At 33.4% G+C, this 22,835-nt stretch overlaps 4 protein-coding genes across 10 annotated transcripts; 2 read left to right on the top strand and 2 right to left on the bottom strand.

Annotated features, from left to right (window-relative positions):
* The first annotated feature begins 286 nt into the window (after nt 1-286).
* On the top strand, nt 287-5,242 carry LOC145740101 (PTS-dependent dihydroxyacetone kinase 1, dihydroxyacetone-binding subunit DhaK-like). Of its 2 annotated transcripts, none has more exons than XM_081995456.1 (5): nt 287-661; nt 2,341-3,108; nt 4,321-4,530; nt 4,604-4,878; nt 4,960-5,097. In XM_081995456.1, exons 1-4 carry the CDS (start codon nt 472-474, stop codon nt 4,876-4,878), a joined length of 1,443 nt encoding a protein of 480 aa, XP_081851582.1. In that variant the 5' UTR covers nt 287-471; the 3' UTR covers nt 4,960-5,097. The 2 variants fall into 2 exon arrangements, with proteins under 2 accessions (XP_081851582.1, XP_081851581.1); XM_081995455.1 differs by having other exon boundaries at nt 298-661; nt 4,604-4,874; nt 4,960-5,242.
* Nucleotides 5,243-7,610: 2,368 nt separating this feature from the next.
* LOC145740099 (SET domain-containing protein SmydA-8-like) lies at nt 7,611-10,748 on the bottom strand. Its single transcript, XM_081995454.1, has 9 exons — nt 10,551-10,748; nt 10,297-10,445; nt 9,921-10,082; nt 9,743-9,865; nt 9,303-9,560; nt 9,027-9,247; nt 8,728-8,973; nt 8,096-8,210; nt 7,611-8,041 (listed from the first exon to the last, which is right to left on the bottom strand). The coding sequence occupies exons 1-9, from the start codon at nt 10,686-10,688 to the stop codon at nt 7,747-7,749; spliced, it is 1,707 nt and encodes a 568-aa protein (XP_081851580.1). The 5' UTR covers nt 10,689-10,748; the 3' UTR covers nt 7,611-7,746.
* LOC145740098 (SET domain-containing protein SmydA-8-like) lies at nt 7,916-17,021 on the top strand. 6 transcript variants are annotated; one of them, XM_081995453.1, is made up of 9 exons: nt 7,916-8,054; nt 13,572-13,727; nt 13,791-13,939; nt 13,997-14,155; nt 15,546-15,668; nt 15,726-15,995; nt 16,050-16,208; nt 16,264-16,656; nt 16,710-17,021. In XM_081995453.1, the coding sequence occupies exons 2-9, from the start codon at nt 13,584-13,586 to the stop codon at nt 16,969-16,971; spliced, it is 1,659 nt and encodes a 552-aa protein (XP_081851579.1). In that variant the 5' UTR covers nt 7,916-8,054; nt 13,572-13,583; the 3' UTR covers nt 16,972-17,021. The 6 variants fall into 6 exon arrangements, with proteins under 6 accessions (XP_081851579.1, XP_081851577.1, XP_081851575.1 ...); XM_081995451.1 differs by having other exon boundaries at nt 7,919-8,054; nt 13,564-13,727; XM_081995449.1 differs by lacking the exon at nt 7,916-8,054 and adding an exon at nt 11,247-12,186.
* Nucleotides 17,022-18,954: 1,933 nt separating this feature from the next.
* LOC145740104 (hypodermin-A-like) lies at nt 18,955-20,919 on the bottom strand. Its single transcript, XM_081995463.1, has 3 exons — nt 20,183-20,919; nt 19,861-20,116; nt 18,955-19,469 (listed from the first exon to the last, which is right to left on the bottom strand). The coding sequence occupies exons 1-3, from the start codon at nt 20,448-20,450 to the stop codon at nt 19,097-19,099; spliced, it is 897 nt and encodes a 298-aa protein (XP_081851589.1). The 5' UTR covers nt 20,451-20,919; the 3' UTR covers nt 18,955-19,096.
* Between the last annotated feature and the right edge of the window lie 1,916 nt (nt 20,920-22,835).

Raw genomic sequence — 22,835 nt, 5'->3', positions numbered from 1 at the left:
AGTCATTTCATACGTCATACACTATCCTATTGTGGCTATCTTTGTCGTGAGTTAATGTTAGTTCATGGGTAAAAAAGGATGCCACATTAGTTAACCAACAAATGACGTATGTGTATGTCATCTTATTTCTTTTAGGACATGTTAGCATTAGCAATGAATGATTAAACAAATTACAATAAATTAAAAGCAATAAAATAAAAACAACATAACCAGGTAAAAGGACACTACTGAAAAACTAATAATAATTTACATTTTTCAGAAAAAAATTAAATAATCATATAATGAACTAAATGAAGCAAAGAAGAAATTTCACAGGAGCCTCACTTTATTGTTTGTTTATCTTTTTTTTGACATTCACGGTTTGTTTACATAAGACAACATTTTTATTGACATTTTTTGTCAAGTAGATTTTCGGTTTTATTATTTTTCTAAATTATTACGGTTTTTGTTAATAATTGCCTATTAAATTCCATGGATAACCTCTCCGACTCCTTTCTTAAAAGTTATTCCTTATTCAATCAGGATGTTGCCTTATTTGAATTTGGTGAGGTAATTGTGGCTAAAAATTATAAAGAAAATAGTCAGGTGAGGATTGTATCTGGAGGTTCAGTTAGCCACATTGAATATGTGGGTTCTGGGATGTTAACTGCTGCAATTCAAGGTAAGTTTTTGCCTTAAAATTCTGCAATAGATAAGACAAACATGTTCAATAAAGCCATTGGGGGTTTTAACATGAGCAAAGTTGATTTGCTTGATTTATACTGTATTTTCTAAGTAAAGTAGTGAAAGTTGAGCCAATTTGGTGACTAAAATCAAGATTAAACTGTTTGCCTTAAGTTAAACTTATGTACCTATCCCTTCGAAATTTTGCATCACTAATTCTATTTTGATTTAGTCAAATATGAATGGTTCTATTTGTGGTAGAAGAGATATTTTTCAACATGTTAGTACTAATTTGATTGATATGATTGAAGAATATATTATAGCTAATGGAAGGGATTTTCAGAATTTTTATCTTCTGCATAAAGATTTCTCAAGAGTTTTCTGGACGCCTACAGTTTGAATGAGCTTTACTTAAGAAGATATTTTTGTAACTTTGTATACAATTTATGAGCAAAAATTATTATTATTATTTTCTTCTAATTATGGGAGACTTTTTTTTTCAACCTGGAAAGGCCACTATCACTCTTCTTTCCTTTCAATTCTTTACTTTTGTCACTAAAATTACATCCTCAAGATTTAGCACTTTTTGTCTTCTTTTCATCTACTTTTATTCTGGTAGAATAAGTTTTATGGCAAAAAATAATATATCCACTTATTTTGACACCTTTTCTTCTCTCCTTTTAGTTTTTCTTCCATTAATCTGATGATGAATACAATTTTTGGTGCGAAAACTGTCCTGTAGTTTTGCAGCCTTTTTCCTTTCTTCTCTCCTTGCAATTCTTCTTTTTTAATCTGAAGAAAAGTCAAGGAAGTTGACTTAAAACTATGCAATTCAAAGCTAACCACCTTAATTTGAGATTGAGCACTGCTATATTGCATTTTTCGGTTAAATCGATATTTCTAGACACAATGTTAATTAGGGTAATATCCAAAAATGTCACAAGATATATGAACCTAAACCCCAATTGGGGACTACTTGAAAAATTAACTTTTTTGCACATGCTTCTTTTCCACCCTGTTTAATTCAGTTAGAGTGCATTAAAATCAAATTTCTCCTATCAGTCAAAGGCCACTAAATTCAAGTTTGATGATAGTCCGAACCGCATCAAAATCTGTTGATTATTTGCTTCGAAATGGCAAGGTTATAAAAATGACCAAAAAAAATTACTGTCCGGGCGAAGTGGCGCATAGTTTAGTTAGAATCAATAACCAAAACAAAGCCATATTGTTAAAAAGCAATGAAATAAAATTGCCAACAGTTCATATACCTCATATCACCAAGAAGTCCTTAAATAAAGATTTAGGACAAACAAGATTTAGGAAACAGTACCCGATAAATCCTAGGTTTTCTTCAAGGAACCATTACGCGGTATGTACCACCATATTGCAGAAAAAAATAGATTTTTATAATTTATCATCTACATATTTGTTGATGTGCATTTTGCTGTAACCCAGTAGCGCTAATAGTGGGCAGACAAGTGACTATCTAAACTTTACGACATATGAAGATTTTTTTTTCATTATTAGGAAGTGGACAGAAACATAATGAAACACTTTTAATTCTCTATAAGGATTTGCAAATTAACTGTCTCCGAGTCTTATGTATAGTTAATCATCATTCATCAAACATATTATGAGAATATCAGTAAAACTCCTCATTGTTATCTTTCATTTCAGGAAGGAAAAATGACCTCCCTACTTCAAGTTTGATTCTCCGAACCCTAAGAGAACTAAGCGTAAACCATGTGAATGGAATATTAGTCACGGTGCAAGGAAATTCTAGTGATATTTTAAACTTTGGACTGGCTGTGAAACGAGCAGAAAACGATGATTTGAGAGTTCGCTTTTTGGGCGTGCTCGACGACTGTAGAAATTCACAGTATGACAAGAGCGAAAAACGAGGACTATCCGGAATTGTACTAGTCAATAAAATAGCTGGAGCTTTAGCGTCACAAGGCAAATCATTAACGGATATCTATGATTATGCATCTAAAGTTATCAGTAATATGACAAGCTCCGCGACAAATGTCAAAGAAATGCTTAGCAAGTCGAAGGAGTGCACATATTGTGCTAAATGTTCTGTTGTAGCGGATGTAACTCAAAGTGGTAGAAAGGCGATATTGAAAAAACTCACTCTCACAGATGTTTTGAGTGATCTTGTACATAACTTGCTCACAGATATAAGTACAAGTCCAAATTTTACAATGGGATTTGGTGATAGTGTGGTGGTCTTCGTAAATAATATGGGATCACTCAGTGGAAATGAACAGTATATCTTTTTCAACTGTTGTCTAGAATTTTTAAATAAGTTGGATTTGACGATTGAGGCGTTTTATATTGGGTCTTACTTGCAAATTCCCTACGATGTCGATTTGACTGTAACAGTTTTGAAGGTGTTTGACAAGGATATTGTTAAATTGCTCAATGATCCATGTAGAACTATAGGTAAGTTTTTTCTCTTGCTGCAATAACACTTCACCTAGTAACACTAAGGTTGTGTTAGAAACTTTACAGGGGAGTGTTTACCTAGGAATTTGCGATATCATAGATCCGATCATTAAGATCACTAATCCAAGCCATTATAGGGTTTGCTATTTTTGTATGTAGATTTGATTGTACTTAAATCTAGAAACGGGTAAGAGAGACAGGGTTTTACTTTTGTATATGATTTTTTACAATCCGGGACTAGTAGTTATTCATCTCGGGGAATATAACCTTCACTGTCACATTTATGTGGGTGTTTTATAAGTTATACTCTTTCCGCGAAGTACTTCCACACATGAACAGTTCTCGCAAACTTTTAGGCCTCGACTTTCCCACTCAGTTCTTATCCCTACAATACGCGTTTTCAAACGGTAAAACTGGGATACCACTTTGAGTTGTTAGACAGGAGTTAGAAATCAGTAACAGAAAGAAGTTTAGCAATGTGGAATACTAGTTTTAGTGCTCACACGAGTCAAATACGTACAAAATTGCATCTAATAGCGCTTCAAACATAGGCCAATCCTCTATGCAATTCAAGTATGCATAGATTTGTTTTGGTTAAAAAAATCTTTCTTTTTTTGGAAGAACACCTGTCATCTTTAAAGAAACAGAAGACAAGTGGCAGTTTCAAGAAAACGGAATGAGATATAGGTATAGAGAGACTGATGAAATGTATTAAAATTCAGGAACAATCTGGGAAAATATTTTTCAAACAAAACATTGTGTTTAGCGTTCATGCGTTTGCATTTAAAGTTAAGAAACAATCGTTGTCTTCTTATACTTGTGACAGGATTAAGGTTTTCAGGGATGTTTACAACTACAGTACAAGGATAACCATATCCTTAATGATGTTATCTCTGCATCTGAGCCTGGGTCTTCCCAGTGGTCTTTTTCTTATTGGTGCCTCCTCCCATACCCGTTTTATTAGGCGATCGTTCTGGCCTCTTTGCAGGACACCTGCCCATCTTAGTAGAGAGACGTTTGACAACATTGCAGCAAAATTTTGCGTACTTGGACGTGGACTTAACTTGCTTGGACTTAACTTTCTCTATCCGTTACACCGTTTCCCTGAAGTTGTTTTTTCTTTTATCACACCACAACAAATGAGAAATTTATTTTCTAACATAAGAAAGTAAAAGTTACAATGATTTTAAATTTCTTCTCACATTTCAGGCTGGAAACCAGTATTTCAATCATCACCAATTTCATTGACAGACAATATTATGCCAGCTGGGTTAAAAAAGAAATGTAGATTATCACCGCCAGTTAAAGGACCTAAACTTAAAGAACGAGCTTCCAATGTCGTCCAAGTGTGCCTCTCTTTTGCATGTGACGCTTTAATTTCCTGTGAAAAAATGTTGAACAAGATAGACGCTGAGAAAGGTGTATATTGAATACTTACTTGTCTGAATGTTAATTGTAACATTTACAATGTTTTGAATTTGTCAGTTTTCAGGCGATGGTGATACCGGAACAAGGCTTAGAATTATGGCCGAAGTGCTGAATAAGAGATCTTGCAACAATAAGCTGAACGCATCGTGTCCGTTTACGTTCTTTTTGACTTTGAGCAAAATATTGGACAAAACTGTAGGAGGTGTAATGGGATGCCTCTACTCAATTATGTTTGAATCGGCTGCGAACACTTTTGGGTCCTATTCAGAAGGTGAAGAAATATCAGCGGAAATGTGGATAAAAGCTTTAGAGAATGCTTGTGATGCGGTCAAAAAGTAGGTAAAAGATTCTTTAGAACATTAAATTTCTTGCATTTTCGTATTTAATCGATTAATACAATCTGAAAACGTTTTATTTTAGGTATGGTAACGTAGACGTAGGTGACAACACTCTATACGATCCTCTGGTGGCCTGTGCCACTTTAGTGAGACAATTCTCAATGGATGGAAAATATATTTACGCTTTAGAGGCCGGTGTTCATAAAGCCGAAGAAGTCGCCGAATTAACCAAACGAGCAGGATGTAAGTATCCGGATGCTGGTGCCCATGCCGTGGGTATTTGGTTGAGGGCGGTTTGCGAGGGTGTGAAAATACGTTGTACCTTCTAATTGTGACTGTAAAATAATAAACCAATTTACACTTCAGATGGTAAGTATTTTTTGGCATTTTTATTTTTATATGTCCTTTTTTTTAATAAACAATACAAAGCAATAAAAGCAGATGTCACGGTCTCAAATATATAAAAAAATTGCAGTTTAATTGTTTACTCAGCTCATTGAGTGAATAATACCACAAACAATATCTGTGATAAGAAGATTATAAGTACTTTCCCCACGACGTATTACTTAAACGGTCCTATAAGAAAACTAATTTTAAGTTCATTATGGAGAAAAAAAGACACCAACACTATACATACTAATTGACTAAACTTAAAATTTATTTAGAAAAATATTTAATTATTTGTATGGGCTGGAGATGGTCTTTAAGGAAAGAGATTTAAATTTAATTTTAAATTTTACTTCCCTTACGAGATCGAGGCAGGAAACAAATATTAAATTTTAAGTTTAGTCAATTAGTATGTATAGTGTTGGTGCCTTAAACGCCAACTGCTCAAATTTAATATCATCATAACATATGGGTCTTACTGTCTAATACTCACATAAACACTTTATTACTACTCTTCTTCTCAGAAGGAAACATGTTTACACCGTTTGAGGCGATACTATGGCGGTTTGGGGGTAAGAAGGTTGATAAATCAAATTAAACAACACTTTTTCCATGAACTATTTTTGGACTGCATCATAAAATAAATAGTAAATAATTGTTTCTCGCATGCTGGTTTGCGGTGTTGAACTTTCTATTTCTTTATCTTATGAGGATTTTTTTCCGGTTGTGCCTTGGTCTCTTTTGGACACACTCCATCGACAATTTTTTAGCTTTTTGAGCGCTTTTTTTACTCTATATAATTGAAGTGGGTATAGAACTTGCCACACAAATCTGCCTGCACGTCATAGATGAGCAATGTAGCCAAATTAACATTTGTAAGATGAAAGACATTCTGCTAAAATAAGTTATCAAATTGCAATATTTGAGATTTGATTTAAGTAATTTTTTAAGTCTATTTTTAAATTTCTACCTCTTAATGTTGGGCGTACATTTACTGTGACCGTTATTTTCCGGTAAGGTGAAATAAAATTGGAAAAGTAAAATTTAGGTTAAAGGAAATTTTACCAATTTTGTCAATAAATTTATGGGTCTCATTAAAATTTGCTTGAAATATTGATATAATTTTCCTGTCATGGCTGCCATTAATTTGAAAAGTGATAAATCTGAATCACTGCACTTTTCATACATCTCTTGTATAGTAGAGACACTGACGGACTGTGAAACTTTCAGGGATGAGTTTAGCAGTTCTATACGAACATTTTTGCTTTCTTTCGAACTTTTTGTAACTTTCATCGTTTCTGAGTTATTTAGCAAAAACTGGTTTGATGCAACAAATTTTCAAATCAGTTGAAATTGTGGTTTTAAATTTGAGCACTCTGTAACTCGGTTATTTTTGGGAGTTCAGGGATGTTAAATAACTTAAATTAACCGTCTTCAGCTCCTCTTTCCAGTGGTGTAAAGCAAAAAATTCTATCTTAAAAATTACGTACAGGGTGGCCAAAAAATACTTTTCATGCCCTGTATAGTAGCCGCACTGACGGACTGTGAAACTTCCAGGGTTGGGTTAGCAGTTTTTAAAGAATATTTTTGCTCTCTTTCCAATTTTTCGTAACTTTCTCCGTTTCTGAGTTATTTAGCCAATTTGATGCAACAAATTTTTAAATCAGTTGAAATTGTGGTTTTAAATTTGAGCACTCTGTAACTCAGTTATTTTTGGGAGTTCCGGGTGGTTTATCCACTTAAAATAACCGTTTTAAGCTCCTCTTTCCAGTAGCGTAGAGTAGAAAATTCTATCTTAAGAATTGCGTACAGGGAGACAAAAATTGTGAACCACCATACTTTTCTTGCACAGCCTGTGTACTGGAAAAAAAATCAAACTTACGGTGTTGGGTTAAAAAGTAGTGATTAGGAACATTTCTAGACTTTTGCAATTTTTTGTAACTTTTACCGTTTTCGAGTTATTTAAGAAAAACTGGTTTGGTGCAACACATTTAAATCAGTTGCAATTGTGGTCTGAAATTTGAACATGGTTTTAAGGGACAGGACACATTTTTGGAATCCTTATTAAATTTTCTATTCAATAATCTGAAAAACACTACAAAATTGACATACTGGTGACAGTTGACACTTGCTTGAAATAAACAATAGCCACGATTTCATAAGAACAAATCGATTTTAGCAATCGAAAAATCGGATTTTTAATTCGATGGGCAAAATGACGTTTAAGTAATGCTTTTTCGGTCAACAATCGATTTATTTGAGTGCATTTATAAGAAAATTTTCTAGCGATTGCTATTGGATGTGTTCTTATGAATGCAGCTATTGAATCATAAAGAATCTCAAGACAAATCTTTACTATATGTATTTAAATAAATAATAACATTTTAGATGTAGGTAGGATTAAATTTGCTAGTTTGCAAGTCATAAAATAAAAGCACACTGACCTGAATTATAGTATTGATCAAAAGTTAAAAAAATGTAACTAACTAGTTGTTTTAGGAGCCACACTCCCAGTCAAATCAATCTTATTCCTAGCTATAAATTTATCAAATTCCGTTCTAGAACTCTCAACTAGACTCAACAATTTTGATCCTGCCGGGGAGTTCTTCTCATTTTGCAACACTTTCATCGCCTGAACCAGTGCGTTATTGCATTCCTGCAACAACACGTTGATCGACTTTACTTTCGTTTTAATTCCCAGATCCCATTTTCGTTTGATTAGGATCATATTAGCCAAGTAAAGTTCGTGGAGCAGCACACCAGAATATAAGGGCAACCTATAAAAGTTTGGTAAGTGTTTTTACTTTTGTTATTTTTGGCGCAGGTTATACCGTGCATTTCCTGGATCGATTTTCTTGGTTACGTCAATTAAATCCCGACACATGGTAGCTTTCTTTGCAATCACGTCGTCGCTAAGCTGATTTGCCAAGTAACCTTGTTGGTATCCTAAAATAGACACGGTTATTATTATCTGCAAAGATGTAGTAAAGTTCATATTTTTTTCTGCAAGTCTTAAATAATATGATTATTATTTACTAGGTTTTAATAATAACATTATTGTCTACCCGTAATTAATGAGTCATTACTCATTGGTTCAGTATACCCGCGGAGACCACCAATATACCGAGGGTAATTCAAATTCGACTCTTACTATTGGGATCTCGGAAACGTCTATCTCAATTTCTTTGATTTTTGTAATAGCCGACAAATTGTGTGGTACCAAACCGAACAATAACATACAGCACACGATTTTAATTTGTCTCTGTAACTTACTATAGAAATCTTACCATTGTAAATACTTACCATAGAGAGTCGTAGAAAAAGTATAGTATTCTCTATTCATATGTAATAGCTATTTTATTATTTAAACTTCATCTTTGTGAGTAATAGTTATCATTACACATGCTCGTTGAATAATACACTATTATTTTTAAATCAGGTAATAGATAAGTAGGGAGCTTACCATAAAGTTGAACCAAGGAATGTTTGACCGAATAGGCATGATAGTGGTTAGGATGTACAAAATTTAACATTTTTGTTAAAAGACTGTCCAGTTCTCGTACAGTAGGATTGGACAATTGCACATTGTCCACTTCCTCCCCAATTTGATTGATCAAAAAGCACACTTCCTGATTAGTTAGTTTCACATCGCACTTGTTGCAAGCCCATTCAGTATTATCGTCCAAAGGATCAATTGGTAGCTGGATACCTAAAAAAAACACTCTTAAATACTTTTTTAGATGTTCAATTAAATTTGTATACCTCCACAAGCTTCCTCATCTTGAGTCCCAATACATCTTAAACCACTTAAGTACGTTCCCAATTCTGTAGGATCAGCACATCGGGTGCATTTACACGAAAAGTACTTGGTTTCCCTTAAATGTTCTCTTCTAGCTTGAGTTCCCCATAAAGCATGGGTGTACATAGTTGTTATATGCTCACCCTTTGATATAGGAAGACATGCTCGTATAGTAATGGTATACCTAACTCAATCATATACACATTTATAAGATGCAAAGTTATTTAGTTGTTTTATACCCTTTGTCCGAATTTTCGAAGCTGTGCATGGTATTACAGATACAGTTGTGTTCCATAAGATAAGCAGTGGGGTACAAAGCTGTAACTTCCGCGTCCTGGTTTATTTCTAAAGCGTTTACGTCGATAATACCGCACAACTTGTGAATGGTCTCCTTGGATATGTCAGGTAAAACTTGTTTGCCGGATTTTCCTTCCAGGATTCTCATTGGCGCGAAAAAGTTGTCATGTAAATAATCCACAACTCGACTTTCTATACTTCTACAATATTGTAACTTTCAGGTAAATGTTAGTTTACGACTGTAATTTTGAACGTAAGAGAAAGCTCCCCTTTTGACATATTTCTAGAGACGCCACTGCTTGAATACCTACGCTCGTTTTTCATACGCATGAACAAAAGTCGTGTCAGCACACTAATGTAAACACCGCTTAAACGAACTTACTTGTAAATGTCTGTGTCTTCTCCTCTTTTATCTTGATGTCCTTCCATTTCTAATATTTGGGCAAATTTTTTTGGATGTCGGTTTTGTAGTAGAATGCTCCGTAAAATTAGTAGAACGTCTTGCCTAATAATTTTGGTTCATTTAATAATTTATTGGATAGTTTAGGGTATTTTTTTACCGGTAAAACTCGTGCAATCCATTTATAGCTCTTACATCCCTAAGTCCCAGTATCATACACTCGTGTCCATGACGGTCCATGTCCTTTAAGCCAGGACAGTCAGGATTGCAAATTGGGAAATCGCATCCATCGCATCTAGCAGCTCCTTCAGGAATAATTAACCTGTAGATATGTTTGAATTAGAAAATTATAGATTAAAGACTAATAATATTTTTAATTTTAATAAGTTGTTTATTTTCAATAAAATATCATACATAAATAAAAATTTTTTGCAAACTGACACACTTCTCAATGTGACTCTAATCGATAACCCAAACCATACAGTTTTGTCTTCTTTCGTTTTCAAAATACTTTAAATAATTTACAATACACTTACCTGCAACAACCAGGACATGGTACAGGCCCTTCTTCAACCATATGAGGTCTGGGTCCATAGACTAAAGGATTTTCGGACAGAATTAAATCCCCCACTTGTAAATCTCTGGTTGCTACCAAACATTTTCCAATTTCTGTATCAGTCACAATCTATAAATTATATTGTTTTTTAGATCCTTAAACAATTAAAATACTGTTCTTGAGTGTAAAAACATTTTTTCTGATTCTGATAACTGACAAACTAAATTTTGGTACCTCAAATGGTCTGCATAGAGCTTTATGTTCTTTCCAGTGCTTCTTTTGGTGTTCTTTTCCACAATACACGACCAACTTACAAGCGGAACATTTCAAATCAGCAGGTTCACCGCACTCCGCGCATTTTGAATCGCTCATTTCACCCTCGGAAATTAAAGAATGTGTGTCAAGCACGTTTCAAATTTCCTGTATTGTAACCTCAAAAATTTGGAAAAGGAAAAAATACGAAGTATAACTCGGAGAGAAATGTCTGAAAATAGAACTTGTAGAGGGGAATCGGTGTATGTTTACACGTAAGGAATCTGCGTTCTATTTGGAATATTTCCAGAAAATTTGTACTGCGATTGAACTTAAGTCAAAATTGTTTATTGCTCGCGGTGGACGGTTTCAAATTTTTGGTTTTTGTAATTAAATTTAATTAAAATATTTTTTCTACGTCTGACACATATTTAACCAAATCGATTAAGTGGCATAGTCTATTTCCTTACAGTGTTTTTTAATTTTCATTTCCTACGAGTTTAACGATTAGCAACAAAAGCAGCACAAGAGCTTTTTTTGACGTCAAAATGACGTAATTTGGCAACACCATAATTTGACCAATTGTCAAACTACGTCATCGTGACGTCAAAAACGCTCCATGGAGCTTCTAAACAAATGCGGCCTTTGACACATTCAGTTAATTTTGATTGATTGCCAAATACCAATTTCAATTATTGAAGATTATTTCCTTCCTATCAATTTTGACCAATCGCTATCAAGAATTAGTATAACAAATGTAAATTTTAAGTGGAAAAATCACTTAACAACTGTCAACTTAGCTGTCAGCAGTTTTTCCGGAAAAAAAATTCGAAAACATTGCACACTCCTCACAGCAACATAAAGAATAGTGTTACCCTTTCTAGCTTGAAAGTTATTGTTCTTATTGTTTTAATTAAAATAAAATGTTTATTTAACTCAGGAAATAATCTTACCAAATATTCCTCGTGCATTTAATTTTTCCTGTGGAATGCACTAAGGATATTACCCCCGAAAAAATGTCGTGAAAAATGAAAAAAACCTACAGGGTGGTCAATATTTACTCCAAACCTAAAAGTCGAAGGGTGTAAAATTTTGGGAATATCCTTTTAGTGGTTTCAACCTAGTCAAACTTTTCTTAGTTTTCCAGGACTTTCAAATCTTTGTGTAAGTTGGCTTACATAAGGTCAAATAAAAAAATATATCATAAAAAACCTCATTTAATACACTTTTTTGTTCATACTATCTTGTCGATAAAAAACGGTTTTTATCGTCATTAATGACGTCTTCTGCTCTGACTGATTGCTCTGACGTTTTTTATGACTCTTAATTACGTCATTAGGATAATAATATTTTAAGGAACCCATGTTGGTAAAACACCAACCCTTTTGACCTCACTTTAAGAAGGTTAGTTTATATACCTATATTACTGTCTTGAAAGTACCACATTTGATGGTAATTAATCAGAAATAAAAGTAGAAAAGTTCAGGGTTAAGACTTTGTATTCTTGCGCAACAATACAGCAACGTACAATGTGATGTACGTTCTTATCCTATTTTTATCCAGAAGCAATTCAGTTTTTATAAGAAGTTGTGCAGTTAATTACGGAGTAAACGAAAATGTAAATATTGTTTTACCTAAAAGCGGTTTAAGAAGGTTTTCTGTGTTTTTTTTTGTGTTATTAATCAAGTTCCTTTGTCAGTTGTCTTTCGTTCGTCTTGAATTAATAAATGTGATAGTATTGTGTCGAATTTATTTTATAGTTATTATTTCACTAATATGTATTACATTGTTTTATTAAATATTAAAATAAATAAATAAATGTTTTTTACTGTATATTATCAACTAATTTAGTTAAGTTGTGTGATACAAGTTTTGCCACCTCAAAATTTACAGAATACACCACAAAGTTATAATATTGCATCTGCAAGATGTGATGGGTTTTTGATTAAGCAATCATGTAAGTACCTATTCTAGGATATGGCTAATTTAGCCCTTTATTTCTCTAAAAAGCTTCCTAACTAGATATGGCGCAAAAAGCCGTAAAATCCCTAGTTGATTGTAAATTTTCTTAAAGTGTTAGAGCCAAAAACAGAGAAAACTGTGATAGTCAATCCCTAACTCTGTTTCCTCAACGCAAATGAAAAAAATCGAATCATTAGAAGGTTTTGTTATCAAATGGACCAAATGGTGTATAAAACAAAAAAGTATTTTTTTATTAACACTTTTTTTTTATATTACTTACATCTTCTTTATTGTCTGATTTTCTGTTTCTCCTTTAGTGCATTCCTCTTAATGTATTTTCTCTTTTGCACGTTCTCGCTTCGTATACATGTTTGTTGTTTGACTTTTGCCTTGCTGCTTTGCTCTCTTATTCTTTTTTCCGTTTGCCTCTTCTTTTCGACCATTCTTTGTTGTTTATAATATCTTTTACACTAGTATTGTTGCTCTTTTGACCCAAACAAAAAAGGGTCGTTATTAGGAACTCTGTAAATTATTTCGAAAAACCCTTGGGCGGACAAGTCAACTTCATTTTCTTCAAGTCTCAGTACAAAGTGATTTCTAACATACTGTAGAATGTGAGGTATATAATTTGCTCACATTTCTGTATGATCCTTTGGTGTAATTGTTCTAATGAGGTAGGCTAGGTTAGGTGTAGCATACAGTTTTGCTTTGAGATGTTCCCAAAAAATTGATAAATCAGGAAAACAAGTCACATTTAATGAAACCCCTTCTTTCTCTACATTTCCTGCTCAATGGGTTGGAACCATTGACCAGGAAATGTAGAGAAATATATAAAAAAAATCATTTGAAGTTCAAAAACTTGACATCCTGTATTATACAGTTTTCATATTATAATAGTTGGGAAAGAGCCCTTCTTGAAAAGAACGTTGACGTTTTCGAGGATTTTTTGAAAAAATCTACAGGGTTTCTAAAAACGTCTCTGTATCGTTTTCGAGGAACCACCCTGTATTTAAACAATTAATTAGGTAGTCAGTTTTTCAGAACTTTATAGTGATGCCTGAAGCTGAAGGTCAATGTGAAGTTTGCCAACAACCAAGCAAACAAAAATGTTCCCAATGCAAATTAGTGTTCTACTGTTCCTCTGAACACCAAAAAGAAAACTGGACAAGTCACAAATCTATCTGCGTTCCTTATGAGGTCTGTCTTAAATTACTTATATTCTTACTAACCTGGGAATTCACGACCAGTTATTTTGTTTAGGTTTGCACAAGTAAAGAACTAGGAAGATACCTGGTCGCAAAACGGGATCTACATCCGGGTGATGTAGTGTTTATCGATACTCCTCTAGTTGTTGGACCTAAACCTCACAAAATTGAGGACGGACCCTTACCCTGCGTAGGATGCTGCAAGTAAAAACTTATTATTTTCTAAAATACAATACACAACTTAAAAGAGACCATTTGTAGGGTTCTAACAGAAAAAGTATGTTCTTGTCCTGAGTGTGGCTGGCCAGCGTGCAGTCCAGATTGTGAGGGACTAAAAACACTACAGTTACACGGATTTGAATGTCAAATACTGAAAATGAATCGTCGTAAACCAAATGATTCGGTGTATGAATATTTCAGGTAAGCATGCTAATAGTCGAAAATAGGCAAATTAATTTACTAAACGAAAAAATAAATTATTAAATCTAGTAAAAACTTGTTCCGCATTCATCTAGATTCGAACCAACGACCTACAACACTAATTCACTACATAAATTATTAAACACACTATTTTGTAGTTTAGTTCTTTTTTTTTGCCAAAATAAGTTTATTTAGCCTTTACACATACATGTTTCAATTTTAATAAAATGTTTTACACTAAGGATCTTGCTGTCTATTCCTGTGTAGAACACAGCAAACAAAAGTTTAAATATCAGATAAGCTTCTGATGATGGGCATTTCTTTGCCCAAAACTAGTCGAGCACGCCTTTGCCTTCTTCCTTTGGTTTTGAAAACTTTTTTAACACTTTTTTCTTTTTGTTAACCAAACTGAACAAAGTATTTATACAGATTTTTCAGTATCATTAGGAAACTTTGTTCACTTATCTGATCAGATTGAAAAATAATCTAATAAGAAGGGTTTCATATTTTTAGATGGGAAAATAATCAAACCATTCTTATAACTGTTTTCAAACCCACTTTATTAAAATACAGTAGTGTCCGCAACAAAAGTAGTGTTAACACCACTTCAGTACATTACTTTATAACTTGTGTTGTCTGTGTCAAACCTGAAAAAATGCAGTATATTCTCTTCCACGGATACATCAAACAAAGTTTGCTTCACTAAACGGGTTAATAAATATTTCACTAATAGTGACTTAATAATGACTTTCAATGGCGCAATTCTAGAATCTAGAGGCATTCTCTACCAGCTTACCGAAAAGTGAAAAATCTCTCAAATACATCTTTAACTTTAATAATAATCAGTCAGTGTTGTCACTTGCAAGCTATTTCTGAAATTGGTTGTTTTCCAAATTTTATGCTTTTGCCTATACAATTTCAGTAGTTTTTCCAAGTTCTTTGAACAGTCCAGTAAACTTAGTGATTTAACTTATCTTCCCATTTATTCTCTAGTTTTCATCTTTGATACGTTCAACAATCCTACCGACTGCGCCACTTAAGTAAACTCGACCTCAGAAACTCTTTTCAAAAACAATTTTGTTAAGAGTTGCAAAGTAAAGAGACTTAACTATTCGAAGTTACAGGAAATAATATATGTATAACTAAACCTTTTTATATTATGGGGAACAAAAGAAAGAAAGGAAGAACAGAACAGAAATTAATGCTGTTTATTTAGATATTAATTTAAACACACAAATTTTAGACAAATTCAATGACTAGTCTATGAAATCAGACGCTACTATTGGTCAATTCTGTCATTTCCATAGAAACTATCAGCATAATAAATGTCAATTAAATTAGTAAGCAATGTACTAATACCTTTTTTACAGACTGTGTAATTATGTTTCAGATACGACACTCTAATTATTTTACGAGCTTTATTTTTGCAAAAATTCAACAAGAAAAAGTGGGATACCCTTCTAAATCTTGAAGATCACTTAGACGACAGAGGACCTGAAAGTACTGTTTACAGGTATGTTATTGTTGGAATATCTGTGTATACATACAGAAAATTTAAAAAAATACACAGGACGATTCAAGAAAAAGTCACTTATATCCAAGACAACTACATAAAACCACTAAAACAATACGAAGAACAAACAAACCAAACCATTTTACCTCAAGTTTCCAGTGATATCATTCACAAGATATACGGAACCTTGGACGTAAATGCAACAGAAATAACCGACAGTCATGAATTATTTGTTTTGTATCCGGTTGCAAGTCTTTTGGAGCACAATTGTGTTCCTAATACTTGCCAGACCATTGAAGAAAAGGACGGATTCAAGATTACTTTCAGGTATTTAGAACATTTGATTCTCTAACTCAGTTGAGTGAAATTGTATTAATGTAGGACTGCCCTACCAATAAAGAAGGGTGAGCACATTACAACCACATACACAAACATTCTATGGGGTACCCAAGAAAGGCGTAAACACTTGAAAGAAACCAAATACTTGTCATGTATTTGCAAGAGATGTTCAGACCCTACAGAATTAGAAACGTTTTTTAGGTAAGTAGTTTAAATTAGTATTGTAATTACCCACAAACTTATGAATATGTTGTAGTGCTTTGGTTTGTTTGGGGACAGAACAGGATCCTTGCAAAGGCATTCAATTACCTACAAATCCTCTAGACGAAAATTGTAACTGGGTGTGCAATAAATGCGGCATCAAGCTACCCAATCAGGAAATTAACGAATTTGTCGACCACCTAAATAAGGAAGTCAATAAAATTATCGAAAAGAAACCAGTCTTAGAGGAACTGGAAGAGTTCCTTGGTAAACTGGAAGTGTTTTTACATCCCAATCATTATCTAGCCTACACAATAAAACACTCTTTGGTGCAAATGTACAGAATTGATGACGGTATAGAAATATCCAATAGTTTTTTGAGTGAGAAAATAAGATTGTGCCAAGGATTGATTGATGTTACAAAAAAGATTGATCCAGGAAATGCTAGGTGCGTTCTCGAAACTTAGCTTTTATTGATAACCACAAAAAGGGTTTTTTTAGGCTTCCGTTGTATTTGGCGGTGCTTTTAAACGAACTGCTAATGGCAAAGTTCAAAATGCTGACCAGAGATTTCAACTCTGAAGATCAAGAATCTCATTCCCACGATGTAATCGACGTTCTTAAGTTATTGGATGAAGTTAAGAGAGCTTTGAAATACGAAGAAGAATCAGAGACCGGTCGGAAATTACTGGATGTGGTTAAAGTGAATGAACTTAAAGTCAACAATTGGATGGAAGAACACCAACTTAAAAACGCAAATTAATTGAGTTTTAAAAAGCCTTGTTAGAGTAAAGTAATGTTATTTACCAGAAAGATCTTTATTTGTCACTTTGCTACCGTTCAATTTCCTTAGTAACTTACCTGATTTCAGCATAATTAGTTGGTATTTATTTTGGTTTGAGTTATGCCTCTCTTTAATTTCATGTCTGTAATTGGTCCTGTTTTTTGCTTTTTTGCGGATGATAACTTGCTTAAATCACTCTTTGTTTACCTTATTCAGGGAGGATTTATTGAGTTTTTGAGCATAATAGCGCTTTTGACGGATTTCTAGTGCTTTTATTTGCAACAGGGACTGTGGCCTACTGAGAAATTTGTGCTGCATCTAAACTAAAGGGTCCTAGGAGAGGGCTAAAACATCTAAAATTTCCATACTCCTAGGAGAAGATTGATACATCTAAAGTTGCATACTCCTAGGAAAGAGCTGGATCACCTGTAACCTCTGTAATCCAGGAAAGTGGACTGATTTGTCTGTAATTTGCCTGTATCTTCTAGACTCCTATCTCCTCCCAACTCCATAGTCACAGCTGTAAAGGAGTTATCAGACAAGATTTGATCCACTTTTTCCCCACTAACATCAGTCACACTTTACCTTTTTGAATTGACTAATCAATCCAACATTTGCTATCTAAATTGATAGTTAGATTAATTCTGTACCTTTGAACTGACTCTATTTTATAATTTTCTAACTATTTTAATAATTTTCTAAAAAGGGTTCTTGACCGTGAATATGCAAATATAGAAAGATTGCAAAAACGTTCGTCCTTACAAAACGGTGTAATCGTTCGTTTAAAAGAGCAAAACAGAATTTTAGTATCTTGTGATCGAAATTGTTCTAAGAATCATAAAAACTATAAAATCTTGCCCTAAAAGTGTATAAAGCAGTTTTTCGTTCGTTTTCCTACTTCTACTTTTCCATTCTTTCCTAGTTCTAAATTTTTTAAATACCAATTATAATTTTTGTATAGCCCATCATAAAGACAATTTTTTTATGCGTTAAGTGCAAAAATAAACTTTTTTGCTCTGCCACCGGTACAACTAAATGTTAATTAAAAATATACGTACATTATGCGGTAGTACAAGTAGGTAAAAAGTACCATATAGGTAACATATTTCTTGTTGTTAAGCAATTCCACACACATGAAATTGGCGCTTTAAATATTTTTTTTTAAACTAGTTTTCTAATTTTAACATACAAGTGCGATTAAAGAAAATTGACCACAGGAAAACCGTGTAACTGACAGAGAAACATTGATAATTGCTTGCGCGAGGCAAAGACAGAAAACTTCTAGGTACTCTCTTAAACTCAGTGGTTTAAGACTTCTTCGGGGACTTTTAAGTTTTCTGGAGACCTATCTGTCCTGTATTGTTGTAACGTTTTAACAAAAAAGCAAAATTGTGCGCTATTTACACAGAAATAAATTAAATAAGAGTGACTATAAGAAGTGACCCACCCAAAATGTAGGGAACAGCCCTCATGCAGTTAGTTCACTGTTCAAATCCTTCTGAACTACAAATTGCTCATCAATGAGAGAATAAGGGATTTATTTAGGGTCATAGTGTAGTAAGTTTTATTAAAAGTTGTTGCCTTAGACTTTGAGTTTAAAGCAAGATAAACCACAACTTCTATTGTGTCCAGTTGATAACTGAACCATATTTATAAACCAACCAACACAATATTTCAATGACAAAAATATAATAAGAATAAGGTGTCAGAAACTTAAAGGCTTCCATTCACTAAGCAAGACACGATACAGGAGCAATCTGTTTTAAGGTTTTGGTTGATTTCAATCAATTTTCCAAAAGCAGTTCATTTTAATCAAATGATAGCAATGTAATGGTTGCTGAGTAATTTTTTGATTGACAAGCAATATCATCCCTTTTCTTTGTTGCTATAAAATTTCAGAATATCCTAGTTGTCAGAAGAATTCATTCTTCGCTGGATGTTTTGATCAGGAATGCAGCCCAATTTGTATTGAAATTTTAATTTAAACTAAACTTAAACAATTTTTAGACTAATAATTTGAAAACTTGTTATATTGGACTTGGAACTCGGTATGTGTACTTGTTCTATGATCAACTCACGGTGGATTTTTTAACAAAAACTAATATTACGGTCTAAATACAGCCCCAATTGTAACGCCATTTTGTATCTCGACTACTCGAAACCACTGTTCAAAAAACGACAGCCTGGTGAAAGCTCTAGGAGTTACTCGTTTCGTGCAATCAATCTCAAACGATTCTACACCAATAACAATATTATTCTGCACTAAAGGACCACCGGAATCAAAACGACAATCGTTGTTTTCAATATTGTAGGCGCAAACCATTGTTTCGTCGACCCTGTCATTCCTCACCAAAGTTTGGCATCTTTGAAATGATATCAAATTAACGTTGATCGAATAGAGAATGTTGCTGCTAGGATTGTTTTTCTTTGAACTCCATCCTAGTGTGATAGCTGAGGTGTCGGTAACGTATCGATAACTGAAAAAATCCAAGAGTTCCATTAAAGTGTAAAGTAACTCGTAAACGTAAACTATTGCAAATACTAGTCCAAATTGATTGTATGATAATTCAAGGGTGAAATGAGAAATTATGGTTGAGAAGTGCCTCCTAACGGACCCTAAAGATGTGCACCAGAAATAGTATTTTTTTAAATTCCTTGATGTCAACTTTGAGTTTTATAAAATAAGTCTACATGTGCAGCATTTCCGTTAATAACAGGAGAGTTTGTGATTGGCCAAAAAAAGCAGCTCTCAGCATGCTGTTTTTTCTTGACCAATCACAAACTACCAACAACACTGATTTACATAAATGCGACAATTTTTTCTTCTATAAAACTGGACACCTTGTATAACAAATGCTAAACACTTACTTTGTACTGGCTAGAACTGCTGGCTGTTCGTTCAGTTCTTTAAAAGGTGATCCGGATTTGATCAGGCACAAATCGAATGAATGACTTTTAGAGGTGAAATTTATGTGCATCACTAAATTCTCTACAGAGTGTTTCTTTCCTTTCTTCCAATTTCCTGAGTTACTGGAAATTTTTAAATTTTCAAACGGCTGTGTTTTTACCAAGTCACAACAGTGTGCTGCAGTCAAAACCCAGAATTTGCTGATTATTACCACGCCTATAAACAAATTTAAGCTTTTAGAATTTATCATCTTTGCGTTTTCAACACATTTTAGAAACTTACCACAAATCAACATAATGGAACTTCCTTTCAGCATCACCAAAGCTGCCATAAATTTTTGCTGGCTTGTAGGGTTGATCAAAGAAGAAAGCCGGCTTGTTCCTTGTAACGCTCCAAATTGGAAAGATCCATTACTTTCGACAACGCTGTCGCCATTACACTTTTTTCGCATTTCCATTATCATCATAATTAATAAAACCATATTTGCCAAAGAAACTACTAATAAGGTCGTTATGGAAAAACAGGCTACGTTAGAAAACCCTTCCGACATATTCAACTACCTACACTATAAGAGTTAACTTGTATGAAGGTTTAGTGAACTTTTGCGTGACATTTATTTTACGTGTGGAAAAATAAGTGCAGTTTGAAAGGCATGTTTTGATGATCAAATGCTGATAAGTCAGAATACTTTTTAAGGATTTAAACTATTTTTTTAAACTTTTGTTCCAAGGAAAATTAAAATATTTGGAAGATTATAAAGAAAACCGTTTACTTAGTAGTTTAGACATCATTATGAATTTAAAATAACTGAGTAAAAACAAGTTTTGAATAATATTTAACTGTTAATTGAACTGTTTTAAAAACTATAACTAGTAGTAATATTGAATGGTTGCGCCATCCAATTTTCTGAGTCATACCCTATCTAACTCCCAATTAATCTATTCTATTGTTTATAACCATAAATAAATACTACATTGTATTGTTATCAAAATAAAAAAAAAATATTAAAGCAAATATGAAATTGAAAAAACACGTCATTTCGTATTTATTTACCACTTAAGATTTCACATTCTAATCATTAATAATTTAATCATTCAGGATTAGATTTATATGGTGTAAAAGATGAAGTGAAGGTATAATGTGGGTATTTTTGTTGTAAATAAGTTGATTAAATACACATTGCTTATAATACAAAGAATAGAAAAAAAATTCTGAATAAATTGGTCTATACTGAGAAAAATTTCAGGTTTAATTGACTGTACACTAAAATTCAATTGTTTGTATAAAATTTTTCCAATAATAGTGAAAAAAAAATACCACATTGTTATGAGAAAATCCATTCCAGGAATGGGTATACCAGATGTCCAATAGAAGGATGCTTTACATATATTTTTTTCCAAAAAGTAGGTTAAATTAGAAAAAAGTAGCACAATTAGGGGACCTTATACATGGTGTTTTGGAAAATCTTTGGAAAGTACGCTTTTAATGTTTGAGATATTTAGAAAAAAGAGATTTTTTGAAATTTGTTTTTTTTAACATCAAAAAATGTATTACATCGTTTTGTTTATCCATTATCAACGTTTGTGCTTCCTATATGGATCAAAATAGTATATTTCCTTACCAGTACCGAAAATAGGCGTTTCCTGCGCTTGACAGTTTAGTATAGTTTAGACGTTCTGACACTAAAAAATATACAAAATTGCTGGATCCAACAAGACAAAGCTATTGCGTACAAGGGTAAACAAGTTCAAGAGTACTTGTTTGAACAGTTTTCATAAAGTTCGATAGGAACTTCCGTTTCCTGGCCAGCACGATAGCCAACCTTAACAGCACTAGATTTCTTGCCTTTGGAGTTACGTTTAAACCCAACTTTACGTTCACCATTGTGACACTGGCCCAGACGTACCTTCTGACCGTGTCCTTTTGGTGGCCGCTGTAAAAATCGCTTTAATAAACACAAACAAGCCCACAACACTAAGAAAAGTAGCATTGGAAAGACTGATGGAACCAAAAATAAAAACTGAAATTAAGAATGAAATAAACACAGGAATTCAAATAATATCACCAAATATTGGAGAAGACCTAATCCAGTCTTGGACAGAGATTGTAACTAACTCTATTCAGACCAGACTGAGATATAGGGCGAGAGGTGCAAAGCAGAAATGGATGACTGATGCACACCACCTATAGAAGTATTCATAAAATTAATAAAGACAACAAGATTATCAAAATTTGCCCAAAGTACTGAAAGAAACGGCTGGAATCTACAAGAAGTGGAAACCAAGTTTGCTAGTAAATCAGGACAACAGGATAGTTCTTGAAAACGAAGAGAAAATTAATATTTGGAAAAAATACATCGGAGAACTTTTTTACGACAATAGACCACTAAGAGAAACTAAAAGTGGTTATTTAACTGGCCCATCAATTACGAAAGAAGAGATTGAGAAAACTATCAGTAACTTAAGCAGAGATACTCAAGCTTCTGGATGGAAAATGACTCATTAGTCTAATGAGTCATTTTTCAGAGAAAAGACGTGTGTATGCGCTTCATAGACTACAAAAAAGATTGATGCAACTACTCCTGATGCATTCCATAGACCAGAAAGACATCCGGTGCATCGAGAACTTGTACTAGAACCAAAATGCTCAAGTGAGTGTCCAACACTATACAAATTAAAGGAGGAGTGAGGCTCTTATTCAACCTCTATTCAGAGGCAATTTTTCAAGAGGCCTTGGAAGACGCAGAAATGCGCATTTATTGATCAACAACATCCGTTATGCCGATGATACGGTCTTGATAGCCAATAATATAGACGATCTACAAAAAATGGTAAATATGATGGAAAAACACAGTAAATACATGGGACTGAACATCAATACCAAAAATGCATTCGTAAACTACAGAATAACATTTGGGAAAGCGCCCATTGAATTC

Source organism: Ips typographus, linkage group LG1 (assembly GCF_016097725.1).
Source record: "Ips typographus isolate SLU linkage group LG1, UJ_Ityp_2.0, whole genome shotgun sequence".
Taxonomy (NCBI): Eukaryota; Metazoa; Arthropoda; class Insecta; order Coleoptera; family Curculionidae; genus Ips; species Ips typographus.
Note: the sequence above shows the minus strand (reverse complement) of the source record. Positions and strands in the feature narration are given on the sequence as shown.